At 42.5% G+C, this 18,939-nt stretch overlaps 2 protein-coding genes across 2 annotated transcripts in view; both read right to left on the reverse strand.

Annotated features, from left to right (window-relative positions):
• LOC311132951 (tyrosine--tRNA ligase, cytoplasmic-like) overlaps window positions 1–9,321 on the reverse strand; it is a 23,273-nt gene extending 13,952 nt beyond the window's left edge. Inside the window, exons 1-8 of the mRNA XM_084166344.1 lie at window positions 9,210–9,321; window positions 6,124–6,192; window positions 5,610–5,756; window positions 5,256–5,431; window positions 4,832–4,961; window positions 3,203–3,283; window positions 2,075–2,167; window positions 1,660–1,795 (exon numbers count right to left, since the gene is read on the reverse strand). Of these exons, the coding sequence (XP_084022470.1) occupies window positions 1,660–1,795; window positions 2,075–2,167; window positions 3,203–3,283; window positions 4,832–4,961; window positions 5,256–5,431; window positions 5,610–5,756; window positions 6,124–6,180 (820 nt within the window). The 5' untranslated portion in view covers window positions 6,181–6,192; window positions 9,210–9,321. The remainder of the gene's footprint in view (window positions 1–1,659; window positions 1,796–2,074; window positions 2,168–3,202; window positions 3,284–4,831; window positions 4,962–5,255; window positions 5,432–5,609; window positions 5,757–6,123; window positions 6,193–9,209) is intronic.
• Window positions 9,322–16,138: 6,817 nt separating this feature from the next.
• LOC311132950 (sodium-dependent lysophosphatidylcholine symporter 1-B-like) overlaps window positions 16,139–18,939 on the reverse strand; it is a 32,602-nt gene continuing 29,801 nt past the window's right edge. Inside the window, exon 14 of the mRNA XM_084166343.1 lies at window positions 16,139–18,801. Within this exon, the coding sequence (XP_084022469.1) occupies window positions 18,747–18,801 (55 nt within the window). The 3' untranslated portion in view covers window positions 16,139–18,746. The remainder of the gene's footprint in view (window positions 18,802–18,939) is intronic.

The following is an 18,939-nucleotide window of genomic DNA, read 5'->3' on the forward strand; positions in this document are numbered from 1 at the left end:
CTTGTATTCCATCCATAAATACGAATACAATTGTTAAATTACGAGCCTAGTTTGTTTAGCCACGGAAAAAGACAGGAACCTTCCCACTAGCCATGATTGGTCGAGATAATGGATGGGCTGGACATGCCGGGAGATGAGTTTGGATTGGTCTGCCATGTAGCGTGCTTCTGTCTGTAACGTGAGCTGTTCAGTATGTGTTGATAGTCTTTTCTACCGCGCGGTTTTGAAAGATATAACGTTAGCCATCGAGAACTACAAATGTTTTGCTACTTTTCTCAACAACATTGATGCCCTGAGTTTAGCAGGTGCTATCGACAGATCAGTTGGAAAAAGTGATGGGCTACTTTCTGCACATGCCAAGGTCAGTGTGAACCGGAGTGACTTGACACAATGCTGGCCAAACAAGATGTAGCTACAAACAAAACTGAGTTAAATGGTTCCAGTCTGCCGTGAAGCGTTCATCCATGTATACGGGTAAGAGTCTTGCTACATTTTCAGATATACGTTTCTAATTTTGTCAGAAAGTTGTTTTTATTGCAAGTTAAAGCGTACTGTTAGTTAGCGAGCTAACGTTAGCTTGCCTGCTCGCTAGCTAACGTTACGTGTATGATCTGTGTAGTAATATTATTCAAATCAGAAATGCATTTGCATTGCTAGTTATAGCCTAATGTTAGCTAGCTAACATTGAACCTAGTTTGTTAGCTTTAGCTATCTGCAGATTCATACTACAGCTATGACAATGTTTGTATTGGTGATAGTAGTATGAGTTGGAATTATGCCGGTTCATTGTTTAGCTAGCTAGCTAGAAGTGTAAACAAAAGACTCCACTTCGGCCGGATTATTACATGACCCGTCAAGTTAGCCAGGTGTGTCTGGGGGTGATTACGGCCATCTATTGTATTTCATGAACATGTGTCCATGTCCAGACAATAGTGACCCATCCACTCAGCTAGATGAGGCTGGGGGGTGGTTATAGCATTTCCTTCACATGACCCATCAATTTAGACAAAGTGTGTTGGGCAAGCGTCATCTAATAATGATAAGATATTTTTATCTGGACACTTTCTGTTTTTGATATTGCTACTATGCAAGTAACCATTTCAGTGTACCGTTTACACCTTCTGTATCCTGTGCATGTGACAAATAAACATAGATTTTTATTTGATATAGTGTGTGTTTACCACATGGCCTCACATGTGAATCCGTAAAGAGATGGGTGGGGCTAAGGCTTAAGAGGGCGTGAACGATGCTGAATGGGTGGAGACCAAGAAGAGCTCTCCAGTACGTGGACCAAAACATTCAAGGGACATTTTCTCAAAAAGTGGAGTTAGAAGTTTATCAACTTTCAAAGCAGAATTATTTTCACATTGTTCCTCAACTGCAGTGTTTGATACTTTTATCCAATGTTAAAAACACCATTTCAAATTCTGTTACATAAGACCAGAGGGAAGAGGAGGAGAGATGAAGCCAACTCACCTCCTACCAGAGGACATGATGGAGAAGAGAGAGGAAGAGGAGGAGAGATGAAGAAAGGAGGACAGAAGAGGAGTAAAAGGAGGTAGAGACCAACTCACCTCCGACCAGGGGGAAGAGGACATGCTTTTGATGAAGGAGAAGAGAACAGAAAAGGAGAGAGGGGGAAGCAGGGGGATTACTTACCTCCTATGAGTGGGAAGAGGACATGTTTAACGAAGGAGAGGACTCCGTTGTTCTCGATGTTGCCCGGCTCACAGAAAGCCTTCTTCAGCTTCTTCTTGACATCCTCCTTCCTGTCCAGGAGGTCAATTTTAGACTCCTGCAGAGGTCAACAGGAAACACACAGGGCCACGTTCATTAGGTACCAACCGGAAGAAAACAGACAAACAGGGAAGGACTACCTGAACCTGTCCAATAAGAAACTTTTATTTTCATTTTCTGCTGCAAAACGTTTTGCTACGATCTGTCCTAATGAATACAACCCAGGGCTGTGTCAGTTTGGGATTGCTCAAAATAATTATCTCCAAAAGAAGAGGAAGGAAGGAAGGAAGGAAGGGATGCATTATAATCATAAAAATATTGTGACAGGGCCACTCACCTCCTCTGAAGAGCTCATCTTGGCGCCAGTCAGTCCTGGTACCATGGGGTTCATCAGATGGGAACGCTTAGCATAACCCAGAGAGGGCAGGTACTGGAGGGGTGGAGAGACAGAAGGATGAGACACACAGACAGACAGACAGACAGACAGACAGACAGAGAGGGATTTTCAGAACTCATACATTATACAAAACCATCACAGTAACTTCTTAATTTCCCAGTTGACCAATTCATTAATTTAATCTAAAAACAGCTTTCTCTACAAGAGGACAGTGCTGACAGTGCAAGAACAGGTCAGAAGGCTCAGGGTACCTTCTCAGCCAGTAGTAACAACAGGTCAGAAGGCTCAGGGTACCTTCTCAGCCAGTAGTAACAACAGGTCAGAAGGCTCAGGGTACCTTCTCAGCCAGTAGTAACAACAGGTCAGAAGGCTCAGGGTACCTTCTCAGCCAGTAGTAACAACAGGTCAGAAGGCTCAGGGTACCTTCTCAGCCAGTAGTAACAACAGGTCAGAAGGCTCAGGGTACCTTCTCAGCCAGTAGTAACAACAGGTCAGAAGGCTCAGGGTACCTTCTCAGCCAGTAGTAACAACAGGTCAGAAGGCTCAGGGTACCTTCTCAGCCAGTAGTAACAACAGGTCAGAAGGCTCAGGGTACCTTCTCAGCCAGTAGTAACAACAGGTCAGAAGGCTCAGGGTACCTTCTCAGCCAGTAGTAACAACAGGTCAGAAGGCTCAGGGTACCTTCTCAGCCAGTAGTAACAACAGGTCAGAAGGCTCAGGGTACCTTCTCAGCCAGTAGTAACAACAGGTCAGAAGGCTCAGGGTACCTTCTCAGCCAGTAGTAACAACAGGTCAGAAGGCTCAGGGTACCTTCTCAGCCAGTAGTAACAACAGGTCAGAAGGCTCAGGGTACCTTCTCAGCCAGTAGTAACAACAGGTCAGAAGGCTCAGGGTACCTTCTCAGCCAGTAGTAACAACAGGTCAGAAGGCTCAGGGTACCTTCTCAGCCAGTAGTAACAACAGGTCAGAAGGCTCAGGGTACCTTCTCAGCCAGTAGTAACAACAGGTCAGAAGGCTCAGGGTACCTTCTCAGCCAGTAGTAACAACAGGTCAGAAGGCTCAGGGTACCTTCTCAGCCAGGGTGAAGATCTTCCTCTGATCCACTCCTCCAAACTGGGCATCTACTTTCAGATACTCCTCATCTAGAGCCTAGAAGGGGCAAAGGGGTTACAAACCTGTTGTATTATTAACCTGTTATAACCCTATTATAACCATGGTATTACCTGTAGTCCAGGGTAGAGCAGACCACTGAGTAGAGGGTGTTATAATGTGTTATAACCATGTTATTACCTGTAGTCCAGGGTAGAGCAGACCACTGAGTAGAGGGTGTTATAATGTGTTATAACCATGTTATTACCTGTAGTCCAGGGTAGAGCAGACCACTGAGTAGAGGGTGTTATAATGTGTTATAACCATGTTATTACCTGTAGTCCAGGATAGAGCAGACCACTGAGTAGAGGGTGTTATAATGTGTTATAACCATGTTATTACCTGTAGTCCAGGGTAGAGCAGACCACTGAGTAGAGGGTGTTATAATGTGTTATAACCATGTTATTACCTGTAGTCCAGGGTAGAGCAGACCACTGAGTAGAGGGCGTTATAATGTGTTATAACCATGTTAATACCTGTAGTCCAGGGTAGAGCAGACCACTGAGTAGAGGGTGTTATAATGTGTTATAACCATGTTATTACCTGTAGTCCGGGGTAGAGCAGGCCACTGAGTAGAGGGTGTTATAATGTGTTATAACCATGTTATTACCTGTAGTCCAGGGTAGAGCAGACCACTGAGTAGAGGGTGTTATAATGTGTTATAACCATGTTATTACCTGCAGTCCAGGGTAGAGCAGGCCACTGAGTAGAGGGTGTTATAATGTGTTATAACCATGTTATTACCTGCAGTCCAGGGTAGAGCAGACCACTGAGTAGAGGGTGTTATAATGTGTTATAACCATGTTATTACCTGTAGTCCAGGGTAGAGCAGACCACTGAGTAGAGGGTGTTATAATGTGTTATAACCATGTTATTACCTGTAGTCCAGGGTAGAGCAGACCACTGAGTAGAGGGTGTTATAATGTGTTATAACCATGTTATTACCTGTAGTCCAGGGTAGAGCAGACCACTGAGTAGAGGGTGTTATAATGTGTTATAACCATGTTATTACCTGTAGTCCAGGGTAGAGCAGACCACTGAGTAGTGGGTGTTATAATGTGTTATAACCATGTTATTACCTGTAGTCCAGGGTAGAGCAGACCACTGAGTAGAGGGCGTTATAATGTGTTATAACCATGTTATTACCTGTAGTCCAGGGTAGAGCAGACCACTGAGTAGAGGGTGTTATAATGTGTTATAACCATGTTATTACCTGTAGTCCAGGGTAGAGCAGACCACTGAGTAGAGGGTGTTATAATGTGTTATAACCATGTTATTACCTGTAGACCGGGGTAGAGCAGACCACTGAGTAGAGGGTGTTATAATGTGTTATAACCATGTTATTACCTGCAGTCCGGGGTAGAGCAGACCACTGAGTAGAGGGTGTTATAATGTGTTATAACCATGTTAATACCTGTAGTCCAGGGTAGAGCAGACCACTGAGTAGAGGGTGTTATAATGTGTTATAACCATGGTATTACCTGTAGTCCGGGGTAGAGCAGGCCACTGAGTAGAGGGTGTTATAATGTGTTATAACCATGTTATTACCTGTAGTCCAGGGTAGAGCAGGCCACTGAGTAGAGGGTGGTCCACCTGTTTAACCACCTCAGCTCCAGCCTTCTTAGCATCATGTTCTGTTACCATGGACGATAGACGGTACACGTCCAGAGTGTACTCTCTAAGGGAGGGAGAGAGACAGGCAGAGGGCATACGTAGGTACATCAAATGAGCACTGATGTTGACATCTAAACACTACGGACTGGTTTCCCCGACAAAGATTGAGACTAGTCCTGAACTAAAAATGTACAATGTAGATTCTTCAAAGTGCTTCTTAGTTGAAGACTATGAGACCAGCTCCTACAAACCAGAGCCTTGCATTGAGATAATTAAACATAATAAGTTAATAAATAAGTAAACAACATAATTGTTGTTGACCTCCCCAGAAAGAGAACTACTGAGCCTGACCGCTAACCTGCTGAGTTGGAAGTCTGTCCCCTTGATGAACTTGAGTTTGTCCAGCGGCACCCCGATGCTCTCCAGCATGGCCTTGATCACCTGTTCATAGTACTGCACCCTCAGCTCCAGCAGCTCCCAGGGAGCCTTCATGTTGTCCAGGAACGCATGCAGGTCTGCAAACAGGATGGTCACCTTGGGGAGGGGGTCGGCGGGAGAGTTGGACAGACAAACACAAATCAGACACGCACACCGATCTACAAACAGGCTGGTCAAAAGTGAGGGAAATACACACTCACACACACACAGACACACACACACACACACACACTAGATAGAGAGATAAGATAATGAAAACATACACAGATCTCACCTCACACCCTGCCTTGAGGAAGTCTGCGATCTTGGACATGGGGACAAAGTAGGCAACATGGGGTTTTCCTGTGGTGGCTGTTCCCCAGTACACCTTCAGTTCCCTCTCTGCCAGAACCTGCTTCATCTTCTCCTCTCCAAGCACCTCCTGAGTCAACACACACAGACAACATCAACCATTCATGTTGACATCAACCATTCATCAACCATTCATGTGTGTGTGTCTGTGTGTGTGTGTGTGTGTCCCACCTGCAGGTTCCTAGTGTGTGTGTGTGTGTGTGTGTGTGTGTGTGTGTGTATGTGTGTGTGTGAGTGTGTGTGTGTCTGTGTGTGAGTGTGTGTGTGTGTGTGTGTGTGTGTGTGTGTGTGTGTGTGTGTGTGTGTCTGTGTGTGAGTGTGTGTGTGTGTGTGTATGTGTGTGTCTGTGTGTGAGTGTGTGTGTTAGTGTGTGTATGTGTGTGTCTGTGTGTGTGTGTGTGTGTGTGTGTGTGTGTGCGTGTGTCTGTGCGTCCCACCTGCAGGTTCCTAGTGATGAGGTGAAGCTTCTGATCTGGGCTCAGCTGTTCTCCCATGGTGGCTAGCCCCTACACAGAGGAGAGGAGATGGGTGGCAGGGTGTCAGGAATGTGAGTGAGGGGGGCTGCGTCCCCCAACAACAGCATATTCCCTATACAGGGCACTACTTTTGACCAGGGCCCATAGGGAACGTAGGGAACAGGGTGCCATTTGGGACGCAGGCCACTTGACGGGACATTTGGGCTTGTATATGGATCCTGTATAAGCCCAATGTCCTGTAAATATCCTAGTTGCGGTCCAAAGCTAACTGACTGTAACTGTATATGAGCTAGCTAGTTACATGTTAGTCATTCAGCAGACGCTCTTATCCAGAGCGACTGGATAAGAGCGTCTGTGTGCATACATTATTATTATTATTATTTTTTTTTTTAAAATTCATACTGGCCCCCCGTGGGAATCGAACCCACAACCCTGGTGTTGCAAACGCCATGCTCTACCAACTGAGCTACATCCCTGCCGGCCATTCCCTCCCCTACCCTGGACGAAGCTGGGCCAATTGTGCGCCGCCCCATGGGTCTCCCGGTTGCGGCCGGCTACGACAGAGCCTGGATTCGAACCAGGATCTCTAGTGGCACAGCTGCGATTCAGTGCCTTAGACCACTGCGCCACTCTGGAGTTAGTTACTAGCCCTTGATCATGACACTCAGTTCCATTACATTGCACATAAGAGTCATTGTATGAAGTAGTCTTCTGTCGGGGGTAGTTTTGTTAAGATCCCAGACGCTCGGTCTGAACATTAAAATGCATCACTTGCGGTACGGTTTTGGAAGCATAAAGGATCTTATCTTTCTTATCAACAAGATATTAATTTTAATAAAACAAAAAGGTTAAATTGACACACACCTTGATAGGGTTAGTGTTCCCACTCAACTATATCTCCATGTTGCACTGCTTGTTTACAGAAAACAGACGGAAGACAAGATGCAACCACCTGTGCTAATTAGCTATCTAGCATGCTCTGAACACCTGTGTGTAAGTGGAACTCAGGAAGTGTAGCAGACTGGTAGTTTGGTTGGATGGAGGCCCCATAGCTGTATGGATCTGTAACTGCTACAGGAAGTATCTTTTTTTGTTTGAAGGATTATTTCTCGCCGATGAAAAATAAGAGCCATATGTTTCAAAAGCCGTACTGCAAGCGATGATTATTGACCTTTTCTAAAACCTTAAAACACAGCGTGGGGATTGCAGTTCACATGAGGCAGTCTGGGCGAAGCGTTGGTCCCATGTTTCATGAGCTGAAATAAAAGATCCCAGAAATGTTCCATAAAGCTTACTTCTCTCATATGTTGTGCACAAATGTGTTTACATCCCTGTTAGTGAGGATTTCTCCTTTGCCAAGATAATCCATCCACCTGACAGGTGTGGCATATCAAGAAGCTGATTAAACGGCATGATCATTACACAGGTGCACCTTGTTCTGGGGACAATAAAAGGCCACTCTAAAATGTGCAGTTTTGTCACACAACACAATGCCTCAAGTTTTGAGGGAGTGTGCAATTGGCATGTTGCAGGAATGTCCACCAGAGCTGTTGCCAGAGAATTGAATATTCATTTTTCTACCATAAGCCGCCTTCAACTTCGTTTTAGAGAATTTGGCAGTTACCTCCAACCAGACTCACAACCGCATACCACGTGTACGGCGTCGTGTGGGCAAACGGTTTGCTGATGTCAACGTTGTGAACCGAGTGCCCCGTGGTGGCGGTGGGGTTATGGTATGGGCAGGCATAAGCTACGGACAACAAACACAATTGCATTTTGTCGATGGCAATTTGAATGGAGGAAAAAATCAGCGGTTGTATTCGCTGAATGTTTTTATTAGAAGTACAGTATGAATTTCAGCACCCCGCGGAAGGACCACAGTTATACAGCACAAACATAGGTACAGCTTGCTAAGCGTTTTCAGAATTGACTTTTTTACAACAATCGACGGATGGTGACTCAAATCAAATCAAAATTGTATTTGTCACATACGCGTGTTTAGCAGATGTTATAGCGGGTGTAGCGAAATGCTTGTGCTTCTAGCTCCGACAGTGCAGTAATATCTAACAATTTCACAACATGTAAGGAATGGGATTTAAGAATATCTAAATATATGGACAAGCAATGACAGAGCGGCATGGACTAAGATACAGTAGAATATTATAGAATAGAATGCAGTATATACATATGAGATGAGTAGTGCAAGATATGTAAACATTATTAAAGTGACTAGTGTTCCATTTCTTAAAGTGGCCAGTGATTTCAATAGGCAGCAGCAGCCTCTAATGTGCCAGTGATGACTATTTAACAGTCTGATGGCCTTGAGATAGAAGCTGTTTTTCAGTCTCTCTGTCCCAGCTTTGATGCACCTGTACTGACCTCGCCTTCTGGATGATAGCGGGGTGAACAGGCAGTGGCTTGGGTGGTTGTTGTCCTTAATTATCGTTTTGTCCTTCCTGTGACATCGGGTGCTGTATGTGTCTTGTAGGGTGGGTAGTTTGCCCCCGGTAATGCGTTCGGCAGACCGTACCACCCTCTGGAGAGCCCTGAGGTTGCGGGCGGTGCAGTTGCCGTACCAGGCGGTGATACAGCCCGACTCAATGTTATTGCGAGCAAATTCCGCGAACCAGTCATCAAAACTTAAAAGTGGCAATATGTCACTTTTTGAGCGACCAGACCAAATTCACATAGAAATGATAGTTATAGATATATTATTCTACTTGATAGCAAGTCTATGAAGCGGTAGATCTGTTTTATGTGCGCTATTTCTATGCTTCCCGTTTTGTTTTAGCGTCTTTTACTTTCGGTTTTGTACACCAGCTTCAAACAGCTTAAACAACCATATTTTTTCGGGTACTCCGGGCAGAGCAAAATTCAGTTGGTGGTACAGTAACCGAAAAAAGGCTGGGAACCTTTGAATGAACCATCCATGCTAACCACTAGCATTCGGCTAATTATGTGTAAAAACATTTGAGTGATTTAAACTTTGAAATCATAGAATAAAGACTATCGCCAGAAATGTATATCATAACACATTTCCATCTTACCTTAGCGTTAATGTCTTAAAACTTGGGGTCGTTGTTGAGATGTAAAAGCCTTGTGGATTTCTGCGATTGGCTCAACAAGACGAAAGGCATAGAACTCGAATGCAGCGACTTCTTCGGTTGCCATCCAATAAATGTTGCATTACCGCCACCTACTAGATTGGAGTATAACTCCCTTACACATAAATTAACAAATAAATTAAACAAATACCCTACCATCTAACACTACACTCACTCTAAAAAAATATATTTTTTAAATACCATACTCCACTATTTAAATCTATTTAGTCCTACTTCAGGCCCAATAGCCTGAAAGGATGGGACATCACCACTTAACACTCACTGTAACTCTTCTGATGTCAAATCTCGCACACCCAAATACCTCTCTGCAGCTGCCACCACGACCTCAATTTCCTTAGACTTATGGTCCATCCCTGCAGTGCAATTAATAACCACTGCTATAAATGCTAAAAATCCAATCTTACTGAAACATATCTCACTTGTTGGTTTATCCCTCTGTACTGGTACAGATCTCCTCCTCTCACCACTCCTCCCCCTTGACCCATCTTCCTCTACTTTCTTCACTGCCTCAGCATATGACAACTTCTGCACTACTCTAACCCTGGAAACCTCAACCTGCCTCTCTCGCATGGGACATTTCTGATCCCCAAGCCCCATGGGCACCCCTACAATGAACACATACCACTACTTTCCCCAATGCTACACATTCCTTTGTCTCATGCCCTTCTGCATACTTCTCACACCTATGAACCTCCCTCCTAAACACTGCTGCCACATGCCCATAAGCTTGACACCTGTAACAACGTAATGTATTCGGCACATAAGCTGGTACAGGATAACTTATATATCCTAACATCACATTGACGGGGAAAGACTCAACTTCAAAACTCAAAAGAACAGACTATGACTCTTCTACTTCACCAAAGGACGAGCATCACAAACACCGGGAATCTTCCCCTTCAGTTGGTCAGCTTTCACATTTACTGCTGCCCTAGTAAATCCACTCCTTTCAATGGCGCCCTTTTCTTGAGAGCAAAACAATTCACTTCTCTTCCCCCATTCGTTTAACACTCAGCGCCTGCTCCCTCTGAGCAGCAGAAACACAAACAATTATCACCAGACCACTTCTGGTTACCCTCACCGATTCCACAGCACCCAACTCTGTTTTCACCCACCCTGAAACCACAAATGGATCAGTGGCGAACCGTCATTCAGGGCAGGTGGGGTAGAGCCACATTTTTTGCAAAAATAAATCAATAAAAATAAACATTGTTTTTTTGGGGGGCTTGCCTGTTTTGGCATTAATAGGTGTTACATATCAGTTTGCAAACAATGTAAAAAAAAAAATATATATATATATATATCATTGAGTTAATAAATCCGAATACAAACATGGTCTCTTTTTTGCTTTCTTGAGTAATACAGCTCCAAAATGCAGGTGTTTCAGCCTAGCTCAGTGCTTTCTGTGGTGGTGGGGCAAGCCAGCACAAAATACGGAGCGTTGCGCCGTGATTGGCTCAGTGTTCTGTCACTCATGTGGACACTAGTCACCGCCAAGTCTAAGGGTAGACTTAGAAAATTCAAGCCCCTTAGGTTCTGCCATTGAGTTACATTAGAAGTGCCCTTCCAAGAAGGCTCAAGGTCATTGGCCACAGATAAAATGACGTCAAATCACATTATATGTACAGTAGCTTTGATTGGACTGATCATGTCAACATCTTACTTTCAAAATCTTACCTAGCAGTCATCATGAATCAAGTCGACAATCTACTGGCAAATCCTTTTTAATCCTTGTCATATGAAGAGAAATAATGAAGAGAAATTATAGATGAAACGTATCGGTGCTCATCGGCCATTGGACATAAACATTACACAACAAGTTGGAAATCGCAAATTCAACAATGAGTGGTTTGGAAGGAATCGGTGACAGTGGCTAACTGCAAGTATTGCAACTGGGAAGTGAGGAATAAACCAGCTCCGACTGGGAAAATACGTTTTGAACGGTCATCCAACTCGGAATTGTAAATCCGGCCTCTTTCTCTTTCTTTGATGACAAAATTTGCCCACAAAGGACCGCCGCGCCACATTCCTGTTCAAGTGAGCACAGCACAACAAGGTGAATCCAAAAATGTATTATATGCTGCTGAATAAATGATGTAATATGCCAGGGAGATATGTATACTGTAGCTAAGAAAGTAATACTAAGTGTAGGTTGTGTAGTAAGCTGTTAGTAGCCCATGTGCCTTCCCTAATAATTTGCTCCTTTTTCCACTCATAACTTAGCCTACTGTTCTGACTTGGTGGTGCACATGTAGCCTATAGCCTGTTTTAGAGAAATGTCATCATCGAACATTGTAAGAGCTTTCATTGTCTGCTTATATTCCCCTTTTATTTATCCTACGTTCTGACTTGTTGTACAGGGAGAATACTGTAAGAACGGCCCATGTTCTGAATTATGTTGCTGTACATTTCAAAAGTGCTGAACAAATAGTTATATTGACTACGTCCATCCTAGCTCGCTCATCGCCTCTTATCCGCTCGTCGTTCCCTTATGCCGTAGTTTGTACATCTCAATTGTCAGTAGAAACCACATTTGTTTTAGCAAGTCAGCCATATCACAAATGTAGGCCGTCATTGTAAATAAGAATGTATTCTTAAATGACTTGCCTAGTTAAATAAAGGTAAAATAAAAAAATAAAAAAATATCAGATATGTTTTTTTTAAAGGCAGTAAAGGAGGCTGAATTAACTGTTTTGCTGCCAGACAAGGCTCCGCTGATAGCCAGGTGTAGCAGTGGTAAGGTGTTGGGACAGCTTTATGTAGGCCCTAACAGTTTGTGGGCACCGTTTGTCACCGTTATAGTGCAATTAATGTATTGTTTAGTGTTGTGTAGTGGCTTGCTGGCATGCATCCAAAACATTTTTGGGGAGTTTGCCCCAACAGGATTTACATGCTAAAATCACCACAAAAATGGATCAGCCAAAAGGCAAGGGTAACCTTTTTCCCAAAACTTCACTCCTACCGTCACAGACTCATCTTTATCCTGACCCTCGGTGCTAGCCTCGGGCTCCGAGTACTTCACCACACCTACCACCTCCGCCGATACTTCACCCTCATTCACTTCCATTTCTCCTCCTGTCTGAACTGAACTGGCTGACACATAGAGGGCACAGCATGATCAGAGGTGAGAGGTCAGTTGGTCGGGTCAACAGGAAGTATTATTAAAGAGATGCTTTACATTGAAATACAGATAGAGATGTAGTAGTCCCAGAGTTAATGATCCAAGGTCAGTTATGCATTTCACCTCCTGATGATTATGATGACTGACAGTGCTAGAATAAAATCTCTCTCTCTCTCCTTCTGTCCCTCGTCTGCAGGTATGTTTTGATGTGAGAGAGGATGCCAACCCCCAGTCCCTTCATCGCCACCTCACCCGCTCTTAAGATAACCTTCGGGCCAACTGGGGGCCTCAAGGCTGGTTAGGAGACACCGCTAGAGACACTATTATGTAACTGTGATGAACTGAGACAATATTAGGGTAGCACTGTGATTCATGAATCATATGCTGTCTTCCCTAGTAGCACTGTGATTCATGATTAATATGCTGTCTTCCCTAGTAGCACTGTGATTCATGAATCATATGCTGTCTTCCCTAGTAGCACTGTGATTCATGAATCATATGCTGTCTTCCCTAGTAGCACTGTGATTCATGAATCATATGCTGCCTTCCCTGCTCTTCTGTTGTTACCCCTTTCCCTTTCTGTCTTTCTCACACCTCCTCTTTCTTCCTCTGTTTTTATAATGCACACCAGATGTGTGTGTAAGTCGCTCTGGATAAGAGCGTCTGCTAAATTACTAAAATGTAAATGTAAATGTAATGTGCAGATTGAACTTGTATTTATAATATATTACAATTATAATAATTATAATGCATGTATTATGTATTTATAACCCTTGGATAATCAACTTCTTTCAATAAAGCGTTTCACATTCTCTACTGGTTGAAATTAAGTATCTAATTTGATGAAATACTACACCTATCCTGTGTTTATTTACATTTACATCTTAGTCATTTAGCAGACGCTCTTATCCAGAGTGACCTACAGTTAGTGAGTGCATACATGTATTTTTTTTCCCTCCATACTTTATCAGATCAATGCAGATGAAGGAAATTAGATATTGAGATGAACCGGTTTTAGAGTATTTACATGATGCATAGGAAGTGTAGTGTACTGTTTTTTTAAATTCTATATCTGTTTATATGAATTACAAATCAGCCTTTAACTAGTTAAATCATGTTTCTAGTCTGTTGCATAGTTACAATGTGTAACCATTGATGCCCCCAGGACCAGGATTGGTAAACACTGTTGAAGTGTATAATTGTAATACATACATGCAGATACAGCATCATTCAAAGACTGGAATTTGATACTCCTGGTATTGGATATGACTGAAAAAGAATCTCACAGACATTCATACCTGAACTGCAGCTTTATTTGCCAAGGTAGAGTACATGATCAGTGAATATATTCAATGTCCAGAATACTATGTGGGGATCACATGCATGTTAATAACTACATGTATATAGGACTTGCATCCTTGGCACAAAATTATATTATATTCTACTCAATCCATAGGCTTCATTAATGTCATTCAGACTGTTTTGACGTTGATACAACTGGCTCTGATAGCTGAGGTTCATAGCTAGGTTCTCAACTAATATTTATACCAAACGTTTTAGGGTCCATACACAGATCAGCTACATAGCTAGATACACATCCATATGCATACAGGTATTTTCATCCTCCACCGCAAAATAAGCAAGAAAAGAGTTAGCTAGCTACGTTACTTCAGCTGCATTGCATTGCAAATATCAGCAAGGCAAGCTTACAGAATTGTACATCCAATTTGAGGTAAATGCTTTAGCTAGCTAGATTCCTTACATCCACTGTTTCACAAGACGACAGCCTGGTTAGCTGGTTGTTTCAGGAGTCCCTAAAACATTAAAACAACACGAATTACAATTTCATACTCATGTCACAACACCCATTAAGCTAGCCAGCTAGTCAGTTAGCTTTTTTAATAGCTATTTTTGTCAATGTACTTTATGACCAAAATATGCATGACGTTATAATTACTTACATTTTGCTTCAATCTCTGTATTTTTGTCCGCCATCTTGGCTGAAGAAAGTCTCCAGCGTTGGGTCGCATAGCGTCAAACTCGTCATGGGAACCACTCGATATGATTGGTCATCGCTCAGCGGTCGACGCTGGTGATTTGCATAAAGTTGGGAAAAGTTTAACTTTTTCCCCGCCTCCCACGCCACCTACGCGCCGCCCAAAGGCAGTGGTGTAGTGGTGCCTGGAGAAGTGGGTATACTCTAATTTTGCCAAGAAATGTCCAAACGGCCCGCCCGGCAAAGGAAAGGCCCCCTGTGTGAAAAGTTCTATGAAAAACAGTGACATACACTCTGAATGAGTCAGAAATTCAAAGGTTTCAGATTTTCCCCCATTTTTTCAGGTTTTTGCTCTCACAGTTTTTTTTACAGAAAAAAATCACAATTGTATATTCTAAGTCCATAACAATGCTTGAACAACATCAGGAGACCACTTTTGAAGAAATTTTGATTTTTGAGTGTAGATATAATTTAATTCAAGTGTGTAGGCACTTTTGTTTGGTTAGTGGTGTTTCTGTTGCACATGAGATGGAGTAGGCAACAACAACAAAAAAGGACACTAGATTGATACAAATAATCATCATATCATTCTGACAGGTAGGCATAGGCTACTTTGTAGCTAGTTAACATTTAATAAAGGAGATTTTTGGGAAAGCCTTTCCATCTACCAGAAGACAGTTAGACCTATCATTAGCAGTGCTATATTTTTCCTCTTCCTTAATTATTTGACACATGAACGTTTTACTTCATTATGTGATGCATGTCTTACCTAGCTTCAAAGTAGTAGCCTATAGCCAAAATCCCACCATAGAAACGTGGAGGCAATTATTTTTATAAAGACGTACTCATTATGCGTTCTCCTGTTCAACTTTCTTTCATTGTCTAGCAGCCAAAGGCATAGTCATATTAGCAACACATTACAGTTGTTGCATCTTTAAATCCCCCCTCTTTCTACATTTCGAACGGATATTTCCATCTCTGTCCATGAAACCACTCGTATGTGCGGTGCGCATTTTTAGAACGGTGTTTATTCCGCAATCGCGTGTTGGAACGTTCACGCGTAGGCCTTCCGCCGTGTGCACATTGCTGCGCGTAAAATGTGGAGAAATAATAGTTTATCAACATTTTAACCTAAACATTCTGATCAGTTCCATCAGCCTTATTAATTGAGATGGCGTATACCTCCACCACACTACTTTGATACGCATCGTGGGGATTAAGAAGTGAGTGTACGAAATGCCCACTGAAAAATAAGTGGGCATACTGCGTATACCTGCGTATACCCTCCACTACACCACTGGGTATACGCAATGCTGACTGAAAAATAAGTAGGTATACGCCGTATACCAGCGTATACCCTGGACTACACCTCTGCCCAAAGGTCCCCCGCGATTTCCGCTTCTCACCGTTTTCCTTCCATTGGAAATGAATGAATTCACCGTTTTGGGATTGAGACCTGTCGATTTCCTCCTACTGCACTAGATCTACAGAAAGCGGTTGAATATGAAACCTGTTATCATAATTTATTGTATGACAGTGCTGTGGCTCATCTCCATATTATCATAAAGCCAGTGGTAAGCCTACGTGTAGGTTTCGTAACCGTATGGTAGTCTGTTTACGTGAGTTTAATCATTACTGTTGGCCTACATCTTTGGTTTGGCCTGAGTATAGGAAGTTGATTAAAAAAAATAAGACTTTTCAAAGAATGAATTCCCAAAGACAAAAGCACAATACTGTATCTGTTAGTATTTATTAACATTTATTTTATCGTCAACATCTTTTTAAATAACTACGTCGATGAATACCAGTTCACATCAGTTTCTGGCAACAAAAATATATTTACAACTTTTACTTACATACAATATTTACATTATGCACAGGAGGCAGCATGTATACAAGGCGTTATTTGAGCGTTCGGTGTTAGTGATATATACAGAGATATTCCCATTGGGTCAGAGGTCAAACATTTGGCTACCACTGCCTCACAGTCAGGCGGGAAGGTCTCCATCTCCAAACATATTCATAAAAATAATATTAACAAAAAAAATGACATGTTTTCCCATTGTATAAGACTGCTCAGGTAGAAATGGGGGCCATCTGGTGACTGAAGTTGGATTTGTCCCCTCTCTTCCCGCTTTTGGCTCACAAGATGTCCAACTCTGGTCCAGGGGAGTATTCATTACAGAAACCATTTACCGTTTAAGAATGAAACAAACAAGATTCTATTGGACAAATTCAGGTAGGTCCCTCCCAGTTTCATTCCAGTCGCTTCCGTTTAAGAAACATTTTGCAACAGAATCAGTGTAATGAATACACCCCCAGGGCATTAGACTGTTCCTCTGTCTAACGCCCTGAACCAGAACTTGACCACGAGAGACGTCAAACATTTCAACCATTATGAAGGCACTGATCAAAGTGTATTATCATGTGTGTATAACATATGACATGAAATGTAGGATTATCTTTTCCACAGGACTGTGATGAATGGTCTTGTTTCTTTCCCCCTGTAGGTCAGTTTAGACAAGTGACGTCATGGTAGACACTTTCAATACAACAAACTCAGACTTCACGATACAGGCAATTCACTCCCCACTCCATTTTCCAATACTTTGACTTTTGTGCTTCTTCCCTTTATGAAGCAAACAAACATAGCTGCAAGCTATGCACATGCATTTTAAAAAAGACAAGGCTGAGAACTCACTGTTTTAAAAAGAAAATGAACTTTCAAATTAAAAGGTTTTACATTTACATTTTAGTCATTTAGCAGACGCTCTTATCCAGAGCGACTTACAGTTAGTGAATACATCTTTTTTTATACTGGCCCCCCCGTGGGAATTTTGAGGTCAATACACACAAAGTGAGAACGTTGTAGCACGCATTCATAATGCATTGCAGTTGGAACAGCAACCTAAAACGTCTTCTCTTTCAATAGGACAAATACATAATAGAAGCAGAACATTCTCAACCCACCCAGCAAATTTAACATAAATACTTAAATAATGCAATCTTTCTAGATTAGTACCAGCTGTCATTATGGCTTTGCCCAACACTAAAGTCAATGACTAGCTGTAAGAAAAATAACTTTAAATACGTGTCGTTATTGATTGTACAGGCTGTGTAAAATAGCTTGGTTAACAGTTATTGCGCTGTAGTGGTTCTGGTTTAAATGGTGAGAGACTAAGAACTAGTGTTTTTGAGAGGAGCACAGCTTTTGCTTACAGGTATAGTTAGCTATAGTGTTGCAGTTTGGACAATCTCTTCCGGGCATTACTGGGGTGTATTCCTTGGTGCACACCGTAGCAAAATGTTTCGCAATGAAAACACGTTTCTATTGGACAAATTCAGGTAGGTAGGTAGGTTCCCCCTCCTTTGCTTCCTAGTGAATACACCCCTGTTGAATAAGCCAATGAAAAGTGAGGAAGGAAACAACAGGAGTTGGTTTCGAACTGCATGAACACACATTGTAAAACAAAAAGGAACATGTGATAAGATAACTCCATTGTAAAGTGTCAAATTGTAGACAAGGGTCTTAAACGTCTCAAACAGGAACTAAATTATGAAATCACACTTTTTCCAGACGTTGAGAATCTTTCACTGCTAGATAGGGTTCTGACTTGTTTCGTACATAACAATCAAGACGGTACCAAACTGAAGTCGGTAGAAACATGTATAATAGTTGTACTAATATTCTATAAAAATGTCATACGTACATATCAAAATAATTTGTCTGGCTTCTGAAATGTAAACCCCGTTGAAAAAAGAGCTAAACCATAAAGCCATTTTATTGAGCTATTAAACTGTCTTCTTCACCCAAGAAAAAGACGGCCGTTCAAGTTTTCCCCATTAGGGACACATGAGGGGTGTAAAAGATTGTTCTAGTGCAGTGTGTCTAAAGTATTGAGCTTTTGAAAATTGTACCCATGATAGATAAAGTTCTGATGGCAATATTCAATATACACTAAATGGTAAACAACAGCACGCATCACATTTCAAGGTTTTGTGCAACATTCACAGATGACAACAAAAAGGCTGTGTCTTACAGTAGCCTATTGAGTCCGCATAGGATGCCTTTTCTCTGTTGAGGAAGTTTGTCACAGCTTAAGTGGGCTGGAATTGAACCAGGAAGGTCATCCGTCCGTCTTATGATTTTGTCGCCATAAGATACTTTGTTGTTCCTTGCCCTGGTGCATCGTCATGACGACAGGCACTCTGAGACGTCTGAGCAGCAGCAGTAGTATGATTGGATGGGAGCAGCATCTCCGTCGTGATAGGTCCAGCCCTCGTTAGCCCCACCCAGTGCAGACAACAGTGTCACCCCAATGGTCCATGAGTGTTCTAGAACCTACACCATGTTGGTCAGTGCAGTGGAGTCGGTTTCTGAGTCTGCCTCATTTTCCCTGTGAGAACAGAACAGAGAGACCAGGGGTTAGACATGACACATACAAGCAGGTCATATACCTGAACAGTTCACAACAAAATGTACTTTATGAGTAGCAGGCATGTCAAGGAGTGGCAAGGAGCGGAATTTGGCAATC

The sequence above is a fragment of the Coregonus lavaretus genome, assembly GCF_964263955.1.
Source record: "Coregonus lavaretus genome assembly, chromosome: 7".
Taxonomy (NCBI): Eukaryota; Metazoa; Chordata; class Actinopteri; order Salmoniformes; family Salmonidae; genus Coregonus; species Coregonus lavaretus.